This window comes from Sparus aurata, chromosome 1 (genome assembly GCF_900880675.1).
Source record: "Sparus aurata chromosome 1, fSpaAur1.1, whole genome shotgun sequence".
In the NCBI taxonomy this organism is placed as follows: Eukaryota; Metazoa; Chordata; class Actinopteri; order Spariformes; family Sparidae; genus Sparus; species Sparus aurata.
The window spans coordinates 27915975-27939182 of NC_044187.1; the positions used below are offsets into that span (position 1 = coordinate 27915975).

A 23208-nucleotide genomic window follows, 5' to 3' on the forward strand; every position below is an offset into this window, starting at 1 on the left:
TGACTTTAGAAACAGTTATTCACACAATGCGTTTGCTGCATTACAAATTTATACTGTATATTATTTGGGCATCTTTCAGTTATCTTTAAAATTATATAAGAAATAGAGAAAATGCCTTTTTCTGAGTGAGGCGGTGCTTGTTGTTCAGGACATAGACGCCTTTATCAACTGCCACCAGTCCCACTGTGGCCTCTGGGTCTCCTGTGACCTTCAGACGAAACATCCTGCGAGGTTCATACGATGGAGCAGGTCTGGATGATTCCAGCTTCAACTAGATTTGAAGGAGACATCAATGAATGAGACATGCAGTTTTTTATTTGTTAAAGGAGCATGTTTATGGAAGTTAAATCAAGTCATTAATCAAGAGCATAGATTTTCAGTTTGAGAGCATGATTTCATTCCTTTTCGGTGACACAGCTCCTTCGCGTGCTCAGATTTTTTCTCCTCATGCTAACATTTTGTGCTTGCATTTAAATTTCTTCTGCTTTCTTTCAAAATGTCTGCTTAAAGTATACAATCACATGCCTGTGTTCACATTTCTCCTTCTTGCAAACAAAAATGTCGCTCGCATTCAAATGTGCCCTCTGCATGCTCAGATCTAAGTGCACGCGCTCAGAACACACACCTGCTCACAGGTCAAGTTCTGCTCTCGGATCTCTCCTCTGCTCACGGATTTTCTTGTGTATCAACACTGTCAACCAATAGAAGGCCGGCTACTGTTGACCAATCCAGTGGCGGTTCTAGACCAGTTTTAATAGGGGGGCCAGGTTGGGGCCGGCTTTTTTGTTAGGGGGCACATACAACCCGGAGAAAAGGATAAATCCCTCATTCAGACAAAGCAGTGTTTACAATTTCAGCAATTTTGATTGGGTAGTAAACTGCTGAGACACTTTATTTCTGCCTTTCCCTTCAGTACAAAATCATTGCAAGAAATCTGTCATTGTATTATTAATGCAAACTCCCTGTCAGGGGGGCCACAGGGGGGTCCAGACTCAGAGTTACGGGGGCACTGGCCCCTGTTGGCCCCCCCCCTAGAACCGCCCCTGGACCAATCAGATTATACCCGCTTCTTTGCGGATGCGTTCGCTGTACTTCAAGGAGCGTCGCATACGGACGGGCACTGTTCTACCGGGTTTATCTACTTCCGTCCTCCAGGCTGTTAAATGTGGTGGTTCCCTTTATTTTATGACGACTTTTGGAATAAAATATCAGTTAATCAATACACGAGCGCCCGTGCTTTTCATTACAATAGCTACATACATCAACATAAAGTAGAACAATAGCGGCTCTGGTTTCACCATATTGGCCAATAGCCAGATTTTGATGATAGTACAGCGGTTAAGAACTCCTGTTCATATTACTTTTTGCATCATGGGACGCTGGTTCGCATCCCGGCCCGGCCGGCACCCTCGCTCGTGTAATGAATGAAAAATACTCTATCATCATAGCGTATTTTTCATTACACCTTTTTAAACACGTATGTTTACCTACCATCTCTTGTTAAGCGTTTGTCAGGGGGCCCATGAAGGAAGAAGAAGAAAAAAAGAAGAAAAAAAAAACAGCTGTCCAGAATTGCCACAGGCCCTGTTTTTGTGAATGAAATATCTGGGGGCGGGTCAGTAAGGTAACGCTGATTGGCCTTGATGCCTGTCAGTCATGAAAGAGTCGCGTCTCGTCACCTCTCTGATGTGTCTGCAGCTGAGCACTGTGATCCATGTCTCTCTCCCCGGCCGAGCGAGCTATCATACCGTAAAATACCAAATAATAGCCGCGGCATTTATTTGTTTCAATCACTTAACAGACCAAGCGTTTATTTGGGACAGGCGTTTAATTCAAAATCCGGAATGAAAATGTCACAAACTTCGCCAGCTTCTCGGTGAATTCTCTGGCATCCTCCTGCAAGTTGCGGCGGAGGAAACGATTCATCCAACTAGCACTCGCTGCAAACTCCTCATCTCTGCTGTCTGTCACTCACGGTTTTCCTGAGTTTTCCTCTGCATATTTTACGACAGAAAGTTTGAATTTCAAGTCATACTTTTTATTTTGTTGCTGCACCGGAGCCATGGCGATCATCAGTGTGATACTGACTGACAGAAAGCAGCACAACGCGTGAAAAAGGCGAAGAGGAAAAACGTGCAGTGTCAGTGGTCACGTCTTCTTCCTTGATTAAAAAAGAATAAATGAATTAGACCCAGCATTTATTTGGAACCAGCGGTTATTTATCAAAATATACACCTGAATCGGCGTTTAAAGGGGACCCTGTGTTTAATTGACCCACGGCTATTATTTGGTAATATACGGTACATTTACACCCAACTCTGTACGCCGGGCCGGGATGCGAACCAGCGTCCCATGATGCAAAAAGCATCATAAATTGATGTTCTTAACTGCTGTACTATCGTCTCAAACATACTAACCTTTTAGTATTTATACTATATAACATATCCCGCTGCCTGGGTAGCTGGCTATTGGCTAATATGGCGAAAGTAGAGTCGCTATTGTTCTACTTTATGTTGATGTAGCTACTGTAATGAAAAGCACGGGCGCTCGTGTATTGATTAACTGATATTTTATTCCAAAAGTCGTCATAAAATAAAGGGAACCACCACATTTAACAGCCTGGAGGACGGAAGTAGATAAACCCGGTAGAACAGTGCCCGTCCGTATGCGACGCTCCTTGAAGTACAGCGAACGCATCCGCAAAGAAGCGGGTATAATCTGATTGGTCAACAGTAGCCCGCCTTCTATTGGTTGACAGTGTTGATACACAAGAAAAATCCGTGAGCAGAGGAGAGATCCGAGAGCAGAACTTGACCTGTGAGCAGGTGTGTGTTCTGAGCGCGTGCACTTAGACCTGAGCGCGCAGAGGGCACATTTGAATGCGAGCGACATTTTTGTTTGCAAGAAGGAGAAATGTGAACACAGGCATGTGATTTTTTACTTTAAGCAGACATTTTGAAAGAAAGCAGAAGAAATTTAAATGCAAGCAAAAAATGTGAGCATGAGGAGAAAAAATCTGAGCACGCGAAGGAGCTGTGTCACTGAAAAGGAATGAAATCATGCTCTCAAACTGAAAATCTATGCTCTTGATTAATGACTTGATTTAACTTCCATACATGTTCAAACTTTGCTTCATCAGTGTGTCTCACCGAGCCCATGCAGGAGTCCTTGACATCCACCCAAACAGAGTCTGATACCACTTCATTGCCATCTGTATGGTAGAAGGCTATGATGCGGAACGATGGCAGCATTTCTTTGGTAACAGGAACTATCAGGGAAATCATTACTTGGCCTCTTGTGTGGTATCGGCCTTTTTTCACCAGTTGACCTCTGCTCAGAATCTGGGGACAACAAATTACACGTCAGCGTCTGGCCAACATTAGCGCATGCACACACACACACACCCACACATACAGACATACAAACATACACAGTATATACACATACACACACTACAACACCTACAGAAAGAAACAGAAACACTCATACTTGTGCATAAACAAACACATGTAAAGATGTAAAACATCTCTCACCAGGTATGTGATGTCTTTGGCTTGATTTGACTGCCTGTTGAGGTTAAGGTTGATTTTCAGGTTGTCTCCTAATTCCAGCTCAGCAGTATCCACACCTGCAAAAATTACATGTTGCAATGACTGCTAGAGAATGAAAAGATCGAATGCATGTCACATACTGTACTTTGCCACTGCCACCACCATCACAACTTTTTCCATTTTAATATCTGCTGTCATTTCTGGTTGCCCCTCACCTATGTGGATGTAGTTGTTGCTTTTTGTGGTGTATGGGAGAGCTGTCATGGTGGCCGATGCTTGCCTCTCACGTGTAAGAAGAGGATCTTTGGTCTTTGCCTGCAATCAAGGACGCACACAGACAAGTGTGCACAAAGAGTTAAATACTCAAATCTATCATATCATAAGAAAAAGCCTTGCCTAGTGTAACTTAGCAAACAAATAAAAGACTGGAATAGCAAAATAACAAAAAGACGTATCACCTGACAATAAATAATACTAATTTTCACAGTAGCTTGACATAATACAGCAGAAAAGCTGGTCATCATTGCCAAATGCATTTTTGCAATTTGAGTCTTCATTTCAGTGCTGAATTAGATGTGGGTTTTAAACTGGTGGGTTTCTTTTTTTTTTGGAACTACCTGCGGTCACCATCATTTTCAGACGATCACCAGATTTTATGTGAATGTAGCCATAAGCATCATCTCATACTAAAATTGCAAAGATAAATCTATGTTTGATTTCTCACTTAAAGCTGCATGATTTGATTTGTAGCATTGAAAAAAAGTTATAAAAATGTTGCTTTTATGTGTAAAGTTGGAGGAGTTTTCAAGTATCAAGTTGTCATTATGGATGTGTTCTTGGAGTCTGTTCATCCTGAAGCACAACGAGTTGTAGCATTTGTAGCAGGCTTCAGAAAAAAAAAAAAGTGTACAAAGCCTCCATACACTGAGTCACTGGCTGACAACATCTGAATACATCTTACTTCCTCTCAAGCAGGCGAACAACATTTGCATTCATTTAGGTACATGTTAATGGCGACCTAACAGACTGGCTGTGGATTCCAGAATCACTCTTGTTTTGGTTTGTTTTGATATCCACTGATTATTAACTAAGATTTCTTGTATTTCTCTAGTATTGGAGAAATTTTTTTTAACTTTGCATATTCAAATATTTAACTATATGGTGGCTAAATATATAAATATTTACAGGTAATAATACAAACTCTGAAATATCTTTTTCCCCCATAACTGAATAATCAAGCTGTACTCAGAGGAAAATAAGGTCCCCAGAACACTGTTTGAAGCTATAAAAGGTGCCAGGGGTCCGCCAAAGGTAAAAGAATATGACATTGTGTTGTCCTTTAAGGTCAGTTTGTTTATTGAGCCATGAAAACAAAGACAGTTTTTTTTTTAGTTTATATTGGCATAAAAAGTCAGTCAATCAAGATTTTTCTCTTCCAGTTAAAATTTCTTTACCAAAATGACATGCTCCCATATGGTACAGTGCATGTGTGAGCATCAGAACCACAACAATCAGCTCAGGAAACTGACAATCTGATTCCCCTTTTACAAATGAATATCAAAATCGCTGATCAAGGTTTAAGCTTCCACTTGCCAAAGGATGATAAAGTAAAGAAGCAAAAAATGTCAGCGGCTTACTGTGATTCTCAGGCTGTTAATCCCTGCCTCCGTATTGATGGTAAGCTTTGCCATGCCATTGGCAGCAGTGAAACCCTCCACCTCACCTGGATCAACCACCACTGCAACACCTTGTGCTGGAGTTTCATCAGGATTCATGACTTCAACCTGCCATCAGACACAAACTGCTGAACTATCCAAGCGCCTTTGCATCAAAAAGAAAATACATTAAAACAATGCACTAATCAATTATAATTACTAAAGGATCATTAAACAGCATGTCACTAATACATTTTTGAAGATATACACTGTTTACAAAGAGTGACTGTACCTCGCTATAGTGTCATCTTTTCTGTAAAGGATCTTTGTTCCAAAGTAGAAACGTAGCTATACTTAAGTTATGTAAATGTGAATAAGTACTTTACTTTAAATTACCGCAATATCGAAGGACATTCCTGGTTTGAAGTACTTGGGTGTTTTCTTGAAGTGGATGGTGTACGGTGATGTGACAATCTGGATACCTCTTAACTCGGCCTCCACCATTTCACTACCTGTGAGTTGATGCAGACACACGTTCACACACAAACTGATGACGCAAAATTACAGCCTAAACATTTTTGTCTTGTCCTCTTGTTTTTGTTCGGGAAATTTTACATCAGCTGAATTTGTATGAATCACACATGACTCAACAGACTAAACAGGCACAAATGCACATTCTCTTCTTCTTACCGCTCTCCGTCAGCACACTGACAGCTACATATATGGAGCTCCCCACCAGGTCATTGATATTTTTGAAGGTCTGCGTGATGTGCTCTCTCTTCAGCGTGACCACTCCAATTCCTTTCGCAATCTAATGTGATATGATACAACATGTGCCTTGTGAGCAGTTGGAGGTACTTTTGTTGTGTAAATTGCTCGCTCAGTCTGGTGTCATTCTGAATGGCTAAATAAGTACAATATAACTATTGTCAATCAGTTGTAGATTGGAATGTTACAATTTAATTAAAATAACTCCAGACATCTGAATCAAAGAAAACTTAATCCTGGACATTAATCATGTTTTAGAGTCTTGCAGATTTTGATCAGCTGGCAGAAATGTATGTACCCACTCACCTGCACTCTCTGAAGAGAACCTGGAAAGCTCTTTTTTTGACCCTCTTGCATAACCCCAAATACCACATACGCCATCCCATCCACCTCTTCACCAAATAGATACCTGAAACCACGAGGACATTTTAAAGCCCACAACGAAGTAAAACAGGAAAATTAAAACCACAACAGACTACAACACAACCTCTGAACAACATCCTCTATTTTCTCCTTCAGTCAGTCTACCAGTCAAATTGGTCTCTTGTGCCACAAAACAAAAACCTTCACATACGTAGCTCTGATGTTGACGGTGAAGTCTGGACTGTCTACATAGAAGAAGGGGCTCACAGGCGTCAGCTTCACCTCAAAACTGGGCAGCACTGAAAATTTGAAAACAATTTATTGCATGTCCAATAAAGTAAAAACGTATGTGAATATAGAAGGTATATATAGGTTTGAAAAAAACAGTGCAGGTATTGAGGGACTGACCATATTCTTTGACTTCGAACTCTGCAGAGTAGCTCTGCTGTGGGTTGTTGTGGAACTTGGCCACCACCTTCCACAGTCCGGGACTAAATGCAGACACACACAGGAACACATATTCCAATCATCAAGTTAGTCATTCAAATATTCATAACATTTTGAGACTGAAGGTAACACATCAATCAGATTTCATGAAGTTATTCAAATGTTACTCGAATGAGCTTGAAAGCAGTTGTTGTCTATACTGTCCCACAGACAGTAACTACAGCAACAGTAATGTCAAGACGAAGAGGTTGATATTGTCAGGTTGGCCCGCAAACTGTAAAATAGATAGAATGGTTGTACCTTTATTGTAAGCCTGATCATTTCAGTTCATAGAGATGCTCTAGATTAATTAAGTAGCTATCTAGCTTATACACTTTATTTTCTTGCTTCAAAATCTCTGAATCAGACTCTGTGTTTATCGTAGAACGCTCATGTTATCTAGTTTGTAGTCTGGCCCTATTAAGTTACAGTTAGTCAACAACCAACAATTGCCTTCAACAACGCCAGCTAGTTAACAGCGCTCCCTTTTATTTCCAGTGCTGTATTTCCAATAGTGAGCTTATTGTGCTTATGATTTGCATTTCATTACAGCTATAAATTGTCTTATATGATCTCAGCTAAACAAGCAAGATAGTGTGTTACTTCTTATTATGTATCAGGCATTATTACTGGTCAGTAATATTTGTCAGTCTGTGAATGTGTTTGTGTGTCATCATAGCAAAATACAGTCCTGGTGACACCTATTGTCACCAGGTGTTCATATGTCTGTCTTTCTGTGGACAGATTTTTGTCAGTGAAATAGTGTCCTCAAAGGTGTGATGAAAAATCAAGTCATCTCTAGTTTTAATTCAATTCAACTGTAATGCATGTTAAAAAGCCAATTCAATTAAAGTAACACACAGCAGGCTACTCACCTGACAATTTCACCAAGTTTGTAGTCTCCTGAGTGGATCCCCGATTTCAGAGAGACTGGATCAAGTGGCAAAATGATGCCTTCAGGGGTCTAAAAAAACAAACAATATTGAACCACCGTCAATAATTACCTGTGCCAGTTTTAGTACCAGTGGTTTTATTTTGTCCGCAATCCGTGGGCCAAGTCAGTGTCTAGACATTGGCTATGTTGAACTCAACCACTAGAGGGAGGCATGCATTTATTATTATAGTGAGTTGGAAGACAGGTGTTACTGAATATACACACCAAAGCTAACAGTGACACAAGGTGTGCCAGATGTGTTTCTGTTTTTCTGGTTATTTGTCAGCAAGTGACCCACTATTAAGCACTGTGACCTCTCATTAATAGGCTTTCTACTTATCAGTTCTTGTTCTTATTAAAGATAAAACACAATACCACAATCTCAATGGCAATAGAAGCATCCGATTTGGTTTCCTCGTCCCTCTCTACAGGCTCCATGAGGGGTGTCACTGCAAACATCCTGTAAAGAACTGACATAGAGAGAAAAAGCTTCATTTTGTTGGTGAGACTGTTTACTTTCTGACCTCACTTTATTATACTTGTGTCAACATAATTTTACTGTAACTTATACTGTGTTTGATTTTTTCATTTGAAAAGATAAATAAATAGTGTGATATATATTTTCTATTGTAATATATTTGCTTACTAATATAGAGACATTGCACTCACCTGTGCTCTCGGGGGTGTAGAGGGTCTTGTCAGTCTGGATGAAGATGTACCCGGACTGGAAGGACACCATGACGACTTTCTCCAGCAGTCGGTCAGGGAACCGAGCCTGCAGGTACACGTACTGCTTGATGCTGGGATCTTTACTGAAGTCACCAGTTGGGATCTGAAACACCATGCAGAGACGAAAGCAGAGCATGAGGAGCAGAGTGCGGCATTCAACATTCTAAATCGTTTGTTTGTGGTCATGATACAGTAGAAAATTAGGCCAGCTTACACATAACAACCACAAAACATATCAAAAAAATACAGTAAGAGCATTTCATTCACCATTATTTGTGCAAGCTGCTGGAAGCTGTTTTCATTGGTGAGGGTCACAGTTGTGGATGCCAGCCTTTTGACTTTGGTTGGATGGTTCATCACAATGATTTCAACCGGAATGTTTCCTCCTGTGTAATCTTGACACTCCACAAAGATGTTTTCTGTTGTTCCTACCCGCAACAAGTTGGGGGCAGACATCACCTGCCTGCAGGACAGAGAAAGATGGAGAATAGATGTAGCTCTTGTGCAGAGGACGCCACATACTGTTAAGGATTTCCAATCTAATGAAAATGTATTCACAAATCATGTTTAAAAACAACAGCTGGCCAAAGTGCTGAACTGTCAGAAATAGCAATATTATAGGATTTGATGAAAGAACACGTTCTTTCTTGTTAGATGCATCAATGCAGAGGCGGGCTGTACTATTAGGCAAACCAGGCAATTGCCCGAAGCCCCGGGCCCCATACAAGGCCCTTTGGGGCCCCCAAAATGTCCTCTTTATATTTTGTCCCCATATTTATTGTTTTTATAAAAAATCTCTTCACAATAGTAGCATTGGGATGTCTAATTTAATCTAATAAATGTATTATTATTATTATTATTATTATTATTATTAATTTGATGAATTACTCATGTTTTGATGATCTTTCTGCCAACCATGCACCCCCCGTCAGTCTGCACTACACGGACTATTCCATGTTACACATCACGGTCATCACGCATCACGTATGCGGAAATGATCCAAAACAGTAAATAGCGGTGGCTAAGAGAAGAGCCAGGGGTTAATTTCCTGCCGGAACAGGATCCAGCACAATGTAACCCCTGCTGGTTTTGGTCTGCCCGTGTTTCGGGACTTATTTGGGCAGATCCGGTACCTCTCGTATATAGAAAAAAATAATAATATAAAAAAAGGTTTTTTTTAAATGTATAAAATAAAATAATAATATTCATATATTAATTTACAAAACAAATCCCTAGAATTTCATGTTGTTTATTAATTATTATTAACATCATTTGAAAGAGTCGGATATCTGTTGTTGCACTGAAAAGCCTACTGGGTCATCAAACCCGCCTCTGTCACAGCAAAAAACTTCGCCTCTTCTGGGGAGCAAGCAGAGAGGAACAAAGGGTTAATATTTCAACGCAAACATGTCAAAAAGGGCAGTTAAATGTACTGTCTTTTTTTCAAAAAGAAGGAAGAGTTGCATATGACGCTTCAAAACGAGTCAGAAAAGCCTCAACAAGCGGCGTCGAGGGCAGTTGCAGCGGTCATGTTGACGAGCAAAACCGGCTGCAGCAGGAGGCTAGTGCCGCAACAGCTAGCCAGGTTCACCGACAGCTGGCTAAGCCAGAGCAGGGGGCGGATACCGCGGCAGCAGCTGGTCAGGTTCACTGCCAGCCGGAGCGGGAGCCAGCTACAGCGCTTGCAGTCAGCCAGGTGGTCCACCAACAGCCGGAGCAACAGGCAGGTACCCTGGCATCAGCTAGCCCGGTACAATAGCCGGAGCAAGAGGCAGGAACCGCGGCATCAGCTAGCTTGATTTTACAGCAGGAAAATTCAGAAATCAGGGTACTTGAGGCCATGTCTGATCGGCCAGGGTGCTACACTGAACTGAGCCAGAGGGGAATTGAGGAAAACTCTCTCCGTGGCGTCACACTGAATGGAGGAAAATCAGGTGACAAAACACTCAAACCGAAGCAGTTTTTCCTAACTGTGGCTAAAAACTTGCAGGACCTTATGTTATCTCACGGAGGCCGGTTGCCAGATAAAACTGGATATAACAAGTTCATTGAGGAGTTGTAGGTGCTTTATGCACAGTACTGGCCCGAGGATGCAGGTGCGCTGATGGAGAGACTGAGGTTGATTCGATGTGTCAGCGCTTGAACATCGCCAACCTGCGCACAGTCATATGGGCCTACAGAAAGTACAGAGACTCAGATGGAAAAGACATCCCGATGAACTGATGGAGTTACCTGTTGCTGTCAACAGCATTGCAAGTGCTGAATGTGAGCGCGGATTTTCTCAAATGAACTTGATTTGCAACCGTGCCTCTCTGCTTACATCTGCCATATCATCTTTACTCTTCCTAAATCTTGTTGGACCCCCCCTGGCTAAATTCAATACAGTCCCAAACTTGAGGTCGTTTGTGGCCAAAGGACACAGAACTGCCACAGACACACACAGTAAAACCTGAAACAGAGAGGAGGAGGAGAATCCAGACATGGTCGTGATGGGTTGTTTTATAATGTCTATTATACCATGGTCTGGGGGAATACTCGATTCTGATTGGCTGCAGGGTGTCCATTAACCCCTGATATATGGACACCTACTAAGTAGTTCCAGTCAAATTGACTGTTCACCGCTGTAAATTAATGCGCTAGCTGGCATATAAAATCTTGATATTTTATTTCCAGCACTGAGTTCAGTCCGTCAGTCCTTCAGTGTCTTATCCTCTGAACACCACAGGTTGGCGACTGTAACACACAAGCTGCAGAAAGTTCACTTCCCTTCTAAATTTACTGATACGCGAATAATCTCTCATCCCGTTCGCTGTTCGGCTCTCTGCTTCAGGCTGCGGCCACAGTAACGTTACACACGGCCGGTCATTTGTTTGTGAAAATCTTGCTATTGATTTGGGGACAATGACATGACTGGTTTGCTAGCTAATCGTGTTAGCTAGCATACTGTCAAATTATATTTACTGTTTGTCAACCGTACGCAATGTTATTGACTTTGAATCTTGCTAGCATAGCGTTAGCTTTCTGGCTCATGGCTGAGCGGACTAGAATATCTCCCGTTGCCAAGTCGTATCTATGGTCCGTCCTATTTACTGGAGGAGTGAACAACGTCTCCGTTGCATAAGAATCTGACGGGAGAGTAATGACTGTTCCAGGTATTAGTCAAACCCTCAGGCGTTACCAGGGAAACTAAGTTATGGCTTGTGAAAAACTTTATATTTTGATTGTAAAACGCATGAAAATGTAAATTAATGGTCCGAATTTATTTTCTTTGGCAAGTGACCATGGTATAAGCGGGATAATGCCCTTCGAGGTGTCCATAAACAGAAGTTAATGGACTTCGCGGAGGCAATTAACTTCTGTTTATGGACACCTCGTCGGGCATTATCCCTTACTTAATAGGTCGCCGTGCCGTGTTTTTTATGTTTTACAAGTTAGACCTGAAATTGTTAAACCTGTAAATTACTGTCACAACATTTATACCATAGACAGACCTGCCAACCTGTACGCTTTTTGCTTAGCAAGTACGCAATTTGACATCTAAATACGCTGGTACGACTCGCCCCTCTAAACTACGCAAAAAGCAGTGGACATGGGAGTTCTGTGGCAAATGTGCACGTGCGGTACTCATGTCTGACAACACGATGCAGCAACGTGGTGAAGCAGTTTCAGCCAATCATTGTAGAAAAGCGGAGAATAACGAGTCTACCGAACCTATAGCGTAACATCCCCACCCCCCTCCTCCTTGCCTCCTCCTGCCCTCTGCCTCCCTCTCCGTCCTCCGTTCCCCACTCGCTGCAGTTGGCGCCTAAAAAGGTAAACTGTGTGTGTGTGTGTGTGTGTGTGTTTGTCAGCGGACCCGCCAGCTTTTGGTAAATGTGAACCGTTACGCGTAACGTTACTTTCACTGTGGAAACATTCGAGCCGAAGTCTAAGTGGAAAAAAGAAAAAAAAAAAGATTTGAGAGGTGTTTTTTCTTGGCAAATCTATCGATCATGTTCCCCTAATGACCCCAATGTGTCGACAAAGAAAAAAGAGAAAGAAGAGGCAGCGGTGCATCTGTGTGTGTGTGTGTGTGTGTATTTTAGCCTTTATATATAACCATTGCAGATAGAGTAGGCCTGTACATAAGCAGGAATGTGATTATTTATACAGTTTATACATGTAGCCAACAAATCTTTTTCAGCAAGGTTTGCAACCACTGCCATGGCAGATGAGGGAGACCAAGACAGGGAGGGACAGGGCAGCAGACCTGCCAAAAAGAAGAGGGTCCATGTCCCCCAGAAGTTTTTGAATAAATATCAAGAACAGTGGCCATGCTTGCGACCTATGTCTATATTTTCTTTATTAAAAGTATTGTAATCAAAATTATAGGTTTTATTGTTTTTTTTATAACCGATTTCCAGCCAGTGAATGGGGAAATTACTGCGTGCAAAGCAATGGAGTTGCAAAAGTCTACAAAAAAAAGCCGCACAACACAAGTGGTACTCAAAATATTTTGACAAGGTTGGCAGGTCTGCATGGGTATAATTTGAAATTGAGGCTTGTAAGTCCCACAGTATGGTAAGTGGGCATTTGCATGTTTTTTTCAGCACCGTTTTCTGAATGCCTTCCAGGACCTGTGCCCATCTCGTCATCCCTGCTCTGTCATATGTACTTTGCGTTCCGGCACCTTATGATTTACAGATTAATCCAAATGTCTCCAAAACCTCTTTTCAGTGTTTTAAAAATATGTTCATACACATTCAGTTAAATATCACATTACTGTAAATAATGGTCATTTCTATAGTGCATATCACACACAGCCCTGTATGAAAACAGTTGCATGTAAGCTAAGGAAAATATTTGCTTCTGGTGAGCTGGTAGATGTCTTGAAGAAGGTGTATTTGGATTAGGGCTGGGCGATATGGCCTCAAATCAATATCACGATATATTGAGCAACTCACCTCGATAACGATAAATGAACGATAAGTAACCCCCCCCCCCCGCACCAAAAAAAAAGGGAAAAAAATCCTGTGTATTTACAGAAATGCCACTTTAAAGGACTGTAAAACTACATTGTAGTTAAGATTTATATTATTTATTTAGTTGTTAAGAACAATTGATAAGCACATGATTGAACAGCAACTGAACAGGTTTAAAAGTATAAAATATACAGTCCCTTATAAACAAATTCTAAGCTTCTCGCTTCTCGCTTTTTTTATTTCTTCGAATTGAATCATGTGGTTGTACTGCAGGTGGTGGAAGAGGTTGGATGTAAATAAATAAACATTTTGAGGGCTTCAGAATCAGAATCTAAGACATGAGACAAAATAGTAGAGAAGTTGACATTGCTGCTTAATAATATGTTAACCTCTTGAGCATTAGATAACTTTTTTTTTTTTATTTTCTTTATTATTATATATTTTTGATAGACACAGAATCTGTTTCAGAAGTCAGTGGGTCACATGACATGGAAGCTATTGAGAGAAAAAAACAAGATTTCTGCATATTAATATTCATATAAAATAGAGGAAGCACTAAAGTACACTAAACATAGCTGTGTCTCATTCGTCCAGTTTAGTAATACAATCTGCTGCTGGAGTCACTGGGCCCCATGACATGGAAGATATTGAAAGAACTGCAATTATTTTGTATTAATATATTTATGCTAAGTAATTTGATGACAGTCCCTAAATCAGTTTCCAGCGATTCAGTGCCATGTTCTGGGAGGTGAGCTAACCGTCCTCCTGCTACTCACAATGGGTGAACCTCAGTAAAGTCGCGGCTGGACCCGAGTAGAGCTTAGAATCAAGCCCGACCCGAGCCCGTGCACGTTGTGTCCGAGCCCGGTCTGATACATTGAATGTCATTATGAGCCCGAGACCGATTTAAAACCGACAACTGTTTAATACGTGGGCTGTTATAACTGACGCTCTCGACTACAATTGCGAGTTGTTTAAACTACAGAAATCTTAATGAATAATGCAACAAGTGCCGCACTTAATGCACTCGACAAAGCCGACAAATGTTATTATCACGGTCCACGACTTGTTTAAAATGGGTTCACACCTCCGACTTTCCTCCAAACCTGCTCAAAGTTAATTCTACTGTTTTGTCATTTTCCTAAGTAAAAAATATATATTTTTGCTTTCTTCTTGCATCTCGGGGTGTGACGTCACGTACGCGAGAAGTCACGTTTTCCAGCATGAGGACACTCACGTGTCAGACCACGCAGACACACAAATGCAAACAACAATGGAGGGAGGAGAGAGATGCGCGTTTTCTAGCTGGAAATACAGTCATTATTTTGAGTGAGTAAAAAACAAAACACAAATGTTTGATCAATGGACCGGCCCAGCCGAAGACAGTGGCCTGTTGCAGCCTTTGAACGCAGCATCATTACACAAACTGTCCGCGACTCACAGCGAGAGTGGGTTCACTTGATTACTAACCTGACATAGCTGGTGTTGCATCAGCGGGCGGAGTTTGCCATCAAATTAATGTAAAATAAGCACATCGGTATAAGCCGGGGTAGATTAATCAAGTGGACCTAACATGTCCCCTGTCCCTAGTGGATGTTATGCCTATGACACCGAATATACCGACATGGCCAAAATGACGTCGGTTATCGTCGTAAATTTCGGTATAGGTAAATTTTCGGTTTATCGCCCAGGCCTAATTTGGATTGCTCAAGCATAGCTTTACCAGTATATAGCTCTATACCACCAGATAAATCAGTCTGCAAGGTATAAACTGCAAGTACGGAGGCAGTCCTTGTGTCTTTCAATTTGTTTTCTTTTTTTAAATAAATATTTATTAAACCCTGGAATAACAAATGTCAAGTCTTTACTAATTTTGTATAACCAAGGTCATATGAATCTTTGTTAAGAGTTGAAGAGTCAAGCTTATCTTGTCAGTGAGAACATGCATTAGTCAGGGGCTGAAGAAGATCTGGAAGACTAAAGTTGAAACAACACACATCCATGCCTTTTGTTATTTTATTTTTTTTTAATTCTGCCACAATAAAGTGTGAATCTCACACTTTATCGGGGGGTTGGACAGCTTCAACCCCACTTTAGTTTCAATATCCTCCCTATTTCTGAGGTCTCAAGGTTGGCAAGTATGCCTGCAAATTCATTATTGAGAGTATACAGAAAAAAACAACTAGACTATTTTTACATTATTAAATAATACGATTAATTAGGTAAACAGTCTAACCTATTTTGGTCACCAAGACTAACATACAGTGATAAATGATTGGGTCACTGGAAGATTAAACATATGATATCTGTATGAAAACGACAAGAAAAGCACCATTTGTGGGAAAATAAGTGTACTAAAATTACATAATTTTGTCAAAGCAACCAAGAACAAATTGCAATGTTACATATCAGGGCTAACAACATTTTAGCTCCTTTAACCTCACAAAAATGTGATCAGACATTCGGGTCTCTGTAGGTGAGGCAGGCCTACTCACAATGGAGATCCATCAGTCAGAGAGAAAAAGGCCAGAAAGGCCAGCAGCCACAGATTGGTCACACACGTCCTACGGCTTGATCCCATATCTGCTGTCAATGTAGACTCTCGCTGAGCAGCACTGTCCTTTATGCAACGACCTCCCTCCTCCTGCACCATTAGTTCTTCATAGATAAGGTAGGTAAACAATAATCTTGTGTGCATGTTTGCATTGGAACTGTGTTTGCTTAAGAGGTTCATTCCTGTTCATTTCTGAGTACCCAAAGATCCTCTTCCTAATGTGCTTTAAATGTAGAATCCAGTTTGTATTTCAGGCAGAAATACGTTCCGAAGTCTCTTCTGCCAGAAACATGACAACAATCATTTGAGCATGACGTTCTGGTAATTTTGGCATAATTGACAAGGTAACAGCTATTTGAGAAAAATGATGGCTTTTATAGGCAGTTTACAGAGGAATGCAGGGCTCGAAGACCTCCGGCACGGTGCCGGAAATCCGGTGTAGCAATATTTTGGTGAAGTGTGAGGTGTCTGGAGGACAACACATTCTGACTTACTTAAGTTAGATTCAATCATGACTGACCCACTTAGTTTGAATTCAGTCATGACCAATTGATTTTCATTGTGTGAATAGAAATCCAGGAGGTAGCTTCCAACTGTAAGGGTCAAAGGTAACAGATGATTAAGTGCTTAGCTAAGCTTGACCTGCATGCCAAATAATAAGAGATGACTAAGCACAGATAGAACCCCTTTGTCTTCTGTTAAGTAATTTGGCAAGGGAACCAATCAGAAGAAGTGGGTGACTTTGAGGAGAGACTCAAAAAGGCCCTGACAGAAGGAACGGGGGGTGGCATTTGGAAAAACCTTGTAAGAGCACAGGCTGAGGTTTTGATGGAGCAGAGGACAAGCATTTTGGCATTGTTTTGTCCACAGATTTGAAAATATCAGAATGCGGCTGCTTCTGATCCCGGACTCAAGGCATTAGATTTTGTTTAAATAAAGATTGCTCTATTTTCCACCCGGCCTTGCCTCCGCAGCATCTTTTATTATCGAACTACACGCCGACACCTTTGAAGAGGGAAGCCCAGACACATCAAGTGTTTTTTTTTTTATCATGTTGCCACAGCAACATGCATGAAAAAATATTAAAACTAACGTGTTAACAGCGCTAAAGCCAGAATTAAAACAGCTTTTAGCAGCTTTACTGCAATCGCTGTCGATTGCCGCGAACTGATGATAGCGATGCTAATTTCTGTTAGCCCGTCTATGAGGTTTTACATTATACGTTAGCATTAAGGTAGCAGACTTTATGCTTAGTGATACTGGCTGTGTGTGTTTTGAACATTGTTTCAAACTATAATGTGGGTTTAATTGAACATCTTTGATGATTAAATATATATTGCCGCTTAATATAGGCCTATTGCTTTACTCCTTTTATTTTATGTATGCCATATTTACTGTAGGGCAGGCTAATCTTCAATTTGGAGTGACAAATAAAATAAAATGTCCTTTTGTTGGAGAGCTGACATTCATGTACATACAGTAATTCAGTAACAGTTGTAAATATACCTTTGTACAGTTTATTTTTAATATTTTACCGTTCAAAAGCAAGCTCACTACTGTCCGTCCCATAGAAGAACATGACAGCAGCAGCCTAGTTTGGAACTATCGGGAGCGACATGAACCACGTGACCGCGCTGGCGGTGACATCAAAAGCTGTCCTAACTCTTATATCTCTATGGCTCTGACGTTAGCGAGTGGTATCGAAAAAGGTGGAGAAACTTCGAGATGGTTTAGTTTAGTTTAGTTTATTAGTTTATTATAGTGAAGACAATCACAATTAATCAACTGCATCAACAACAGTAAAAAGGGGCAGCTTTAGCCAACATGGCTAATATCCTGCTGTAGTCCCCGGCCAGATGACAATAGGCACCCTAAAAAACAAACAAAAAAAAAACCAATATATTACAGCACACTGATTAAAAAGAGAGCATTAGGACAGCTAGGAGACAAGATAAATCAATGAAGATAAGATAAGATAAGAGAAAACAGTGAAACATCAGTACAATCATGTAGAGACAATACATAATCAAAGCATACAGAAACAGCACAAAATATAATCACACATCAGCACATACAATCACATTCAGGAGTGCAGACAGACATCACACACTGTAGACAGGCAGCATCCATGACGCAGATAACACACAGCCATATATTAGTGTGTGCAGGTGTAATTGTCGACAAGCCATGTTTTTAACTTGGCTGTAAAAGTGGAGTATGTATGTGTATCTTTGATATGGGTGGGAAGTGAGTTCCAATTATGTATTGCTTTAACAGATAATGATAACTGGCCAAATGTACTTTTCTTTTGTGGGATTGATAAGTCACCACGTGTGGTGCTTCTAGTGATCTGAACAGTGCTGCGTTGGTTTATGAGCGAGTTCCGTGGAGGGGGAGCTAAACCATGCAGGATTTTAAAGACCAGACAGATGTTCCTATATTTTATGGCATCTTCCCAACTCAGAAGCTTGTGTTTTTGTAGGATGGTACAATAATGTGAGCTGTTCGGTTTCTGATCCAAGACTTTGAGAGTTTGTTTGTACAGGGTTTCCAATGGCTTCAATGTAGAGGCATTGGTTTGTCCCCAGCTTGTGAGGCAGTATGTTAGATGGGACACGACCATGGCATTCACATATAATTTGGCGGCATTAAAAGTCATTGTGTTTCTTATATATTTAAAGTTCGCTAAACTGCAGCTAACTTTTTTTATGTGCTTTTTGAACGTTAGATTGGAGTCACTAACGATTCCCAGATATTTGACCTCTGACACAATATCAATATTATGACCTGAGATTGTTATATTTGGCAGAATGTTACATTGCCTTTTAGTGAAGAACATTCCTACAGTTTTTTTTAGATTAAGTTGAAGGCAGGAGCAGTTTAGCCATTTACAGATCTGCTCTAACGCTGAAGTGAGTTTAGCAGCTGCCAACTGCTTTGTCCTGGCATGCACATACATTACAGTGTCATCTGCATATAACTGGGTTTCCACGTCGGGACAGACGGATGGCAGGTCATTCATATATAAAGAAAACAGTAGTGGACCAAGGATTGACCCTTGTGGTACTCCAGTGTACAACTCAAGAGCTGGAGAAAGTTGGTTGTTAACAACAACATGTTGACATCTACCAGTCAGGCAAGATTCAAACCAGCTTAGTGCTAATGGAGAAAAGTTGAAATAGGATAGTTTGGCCAGGAGGACCTTATGGTTGACTGTGTCGAAGGCTTTGCACAGGTCTAGGAACACTGCACCAACAACACCTCCTTTGTCGACCATAGCTCGGACCTTTTCTAAGAAAAGGCAGTTGGCTGTTTCAGTGGAGTAGTTGGCCCTAAAGCCAAACTGCATGGGATGAAGATTAAATTCACTGGTGTTCAAGAAGGAGACAAGCTGCTCTGATACCCACTTTTCAGCAACCTTGGATACTACAGGTAGAATGCTAATTGGGCGATAGTTACTGATATTCTGGGGGTCATCTGATTTAAAAATAGGAGATACAATTGCAGTCTTCCAGGACCTTGGAAATGCTCCCTGCAATATTGATAGATTTATGATTTGTGAAATAGGACAGGTTAGATGGTCTTTTAGAGATTTGAGCATTGCTGAATCCATCCTGTATATATCCTTGGCCATTGAAGTTTTAAGAGAATTAATTATTGCCTTAGTTTTTAGTTCAGAAATAAGTTGAATACAAAAAGAAGTCTTACTATTATCAGTTTTAATGATGGTTTCTGTTACTCAAGGAAATATTTGTGCAATCTCAGTCACAGAGTCGATAAAGTATTTATTAAAAGCTGAGGCAATTTTTGCTGGATCTTGTATTAGCTTGTCATTTATTTTCAGCTCTAACTGCTTCTTAGGCCTGTGATTAATTCCCAGTAAATTCTTAATTTGTTCCCAGATCAGTTTAGTGTTACCTTTTGCCTCATTAATAATTGTTTTAAAAAAGTTGGCTTTGGCATTTCTAATGGCTTTCGTAACTTTGTTGCGTAACGAAGTGAACCTGTGCCTATCAATGATTGATTTGGTTTTCAGAGCTCTTTTTCAGTGACAGATCTCTTTCTTTCATCAAATTAAATATATCATTATTGAGCCAAGGAAGTGTATTGTTCTTATTTTTGTCCCTATTTTTGACTTTTCGAGTGAACTCCTTGACTAAATTGTCTAACTTGGTTGCAAACAATCTACAGTCTGCTTCCACATCGTTCCTGTTTAGTATGTCTACCCAATTGGTCTGCTGCACTGCTCTTTCAAAATTTACAAATTCTCTCTTTGGGATTCTAAGTTGTTCCATAGGTTGGTGAGAATGATGGAAACGCTTCTTTGTAAGTTTTCCTGATATTAATATTAAATTATGATCAGATAGACCAGTGATAAAGTTAAGTGTTTTAACAACTCTCCCGGGCTTGTTGCTGAATATTAAGTCTATCTATGTCTGGGAAGAGGTAGTTATTAGGTAGCTATGATTTGTATAAAATCTAAACCATCCGTTATCTGTTTAAGGGCATTTCTATTTATCTTGTCAAGCCAGTTACAGTTAAGATCCCCAAGTAGTATTACTTCTTTTTTAAAATCACATGCTTGAAGCAGTTTTTTAAATGTGGTGTAAAAATCATTATTAGAAGAAGGTGTACGATATATGACAATAAGCATGAAAGACATTTCAGGAGAGAGCATTACAATTAGTCCTAGACATTCTAAGTCATGATTAAAAGGCCAGCATATTTGTTGACATTTAAAATTATCTCTGATATAAATCATAACTCCACCCCCTCTGCCATTTGATCGATCTTGTCTAAAGATTTTATAGCCTGGCACATACAATGCAGCTGATGGAGAATTGCTGTGTAACCATGTCTCTGACAGGCATAAGAAATCTAAATTAGAGTTTTCAAGAAGATGATGGACTTGATCAGCTTTAGGGGTGAGGCTACGAATGCTAATATGTCCTCCAAAAATACCTTTGGGTTTATGTTGCTGATCCCAGATCACCAAAAACTGATTAACAGTTTTGAAGAAGTTTAGTTTGCGGTGTTTTTTCAAACAGGGTTAATCCTACTGTTTTTGTGCACATGTTTTTTCCTACTGACGCGATGACTTTGAACGCAGCGCCCGACCTCTGGGTCTGCTGGGCAGAGGGAGTCACTCAGGTTTCCGTGTTGCGGAAATGCTTTTCCCATGGCTACCGTGGCTTCCCCTTCGCCTTGTGCACCCACAGATAGTCGATCCCTGGCTCCAATACCTCCGTCGCCCACGCCAATAGCCCCGAGCCCCCCAGACCTCCGCTCCCCTGCTCCGTCAGATCCGCCCCCCAGCCGGCGCGCCTCCACAAGCTCATCCTTGGTCCCCGGACAACAGACATGGGGCAGCAGATTAGGTTGGTGTGTGAATTCAATCACCGTGCTTTCACTGTGATAACCACGTACCTGAGAGACAGGGATATTGCATTTCTCGTCTTTGTTGAGGGTTACGGTCGGTCCTGGGCACTGGTGTATATCTCCAGATAGCAGCAGATAAAGTGTGATGATGGTAAGATTGTTATTTTGCTGTTTACTTCGGATTACACTGTTGCGCTTGTGTAGGCCGGCAGTGAAAACAAACGTTTGCATCAGAGTACATTTGCCATAGCCAAAGTGCTTCATAGTGCCTCCATGAGCAGTAAGGTTGGTAGCAGCTTCCTTTACATTTAAAAGAGGACCTGTGTCTAGAAAGTTTAAAATAAATCCAAATGTTAAAAGCGCTAGGAGAGCACCTGTCGCACCTGACCCGTCGCCAGCCGCCATCTTTGTGTCTGTGTGATCAAGTGGAAGTGGGATTTAAAAATAAGTGGCACTGGGGCTGGATTGAGGAGACTGGAGCAGATGGGAAGCCTCACGGTAGTTGGTGCCAAAAGCTGAAGGAGCCAGGAGCTTGTTTTTGTGTACCCTGCAAACTAATGTATGGCAGCATGATTAAAAGTATTGAATCGTCATGCTTCAGACCTGGGTCACATAGCTTCCGTGCGTGCTCTCTCCCATACATCCACCTTACCGGGAGCGACCGCTACAGGTACCACAGCTACATCAATGACCGACCGTGTATGTGAACAGAAGAGCAGAACACTCCCCAATGCATAAAAAATGTTCAGGCACAAGATTTTTTCCTGCTCCAAGCCCTGGGAATGTTTAAAAGGGAAAATGATTGTGTTATAACCGGCTACCTCCTATAAAAGTTGATATTTTATTGTTGTAAATTAGGTCTTTATATCCTGGATTTTCAACACAATATAATGATGTAACAAGTTTTGTTTGCAGTTACTCCAGAGGGCACAAAATACACAAAATGTCAATTTCTACATGACGTTGCTCTAATAAACTTCAACCTCTTGTTGAATTAGCAAAGATCTTTATACAATAATCTGAATAATATATATATAATATAACCATTACATTTGAATAATTTCAGTTTAACACTGTATTTTGCAGCTCTTTTATTATTCACAGTAATGAATGTTTTAAAGTATTGGGCAAAATGTTCAAAGGGCAAAGTCTTTACTGAAGAAACAGGCGGTCATAGGAGGTTAATTCAACAAAGCAAACAAATCCAGGAAAGGAGTTGGCAAAAACAAAAGTGAAGCCAGAAACCATTCTAACAAACATCAGGAAGAATGCCAGATAAGAGGCAGGTAAGTTAGAAGCAGGTTTGGAAAATGATTGAGGCAGGAAGCACATGAGTGGAGGAACTGAAACAGCAGGGGACATGTACGACTTTCAAAATAAAACAGGAAATGCCATATACACAAATTAGTGGGATGTTACACACTCAAAGGTTAAGATTGAAGGGGACATGACCAACATTGCAAAGTTGATGTTATTCATTTCACTAGTTTGATGAAATGTTGCAGTCAGGATTAAATTTGTGGAGCGACCAGCTGACAGACCAACATCAATGCCAGTAGAACAACCTATTAAAATAAAGGGAGTGTGGGATTTTTTGTGAACACATAGATTATCAAAGAATAGAATGAGGATCATGAGCGAGGACTCACACATAATGAGTGATCTATTGATTATCTTGACTAACTTCCCGCACTAGATCAATAAAACATTGCATCATTGTTACGGACATTGTTTGCTTTGCATCACTATGTAAACTTGGAGATAACGTTTTGTGAAAATTTAGGCCAGTGGCATCATTGAAAAACCAGTGTATGGTAAAATGGAACAG

At 40.7% G+C, this 23208-nt stretch overlaps 1 protein-coding gene across 1 annotated transcript in view; it reads right to left on the minus strand.

Annotated features, from left to right (window-relative positions):
- LOC115582848 (complement C3-like) overlaps positions 1-16057 on the minus strand; it is a 36706-nt gene extending 20649 nt beyond the window's left edge. Inside the window, exons 1-15 of the mRNA XM_030419070.1 lie at positions 15943-16057; positions 8754-8949; positions 8427-8589; positions 8133-8227; positions 7699-7787; positions 6746-6828; positions 6549-6636; positions 6281-6383; positions 5897-6017; positions 5603-5718; positions 5189-5335; positions 3767-3866; positions 3534-3628; positions 3150-3341; positions 116-271 (exon numbers count right to left, since the gene is read on the minus strand). Coding sequence (XP_030274930.1) covers positions 116-271; positions 3150-3341; positions 3534-3628; positions 3767-3866; positions 5189-5335; positions 5603-5718; positions 5897-6017; positions 6281-6383; positions 6549-6636; positions 6746-6828; positions 7699-7787; positions 8133-8227; positions 8427-8589; positions 8754-8949; positions 15943-16028 — 1830 coding nt within the window. The 5' untranslated portion in view covers positions 16029-16057. The remainder of the gene's footprint in view (positions 1-115; positions 272-3149; positions 3342-3533; positions 3629-3766; positions 3867-5188; positions 5336-5602; positions 5719-5896; positions 6018-6280; positions 6384-6548; positions 6637-6745; positions 6829-7698; positions 7788-8132; positions 8228-8426; positions 8590-8753; positions 8950-15942) is intronic.
- Positions 16058-23208: the final 7151 nt, after the last annotated feature.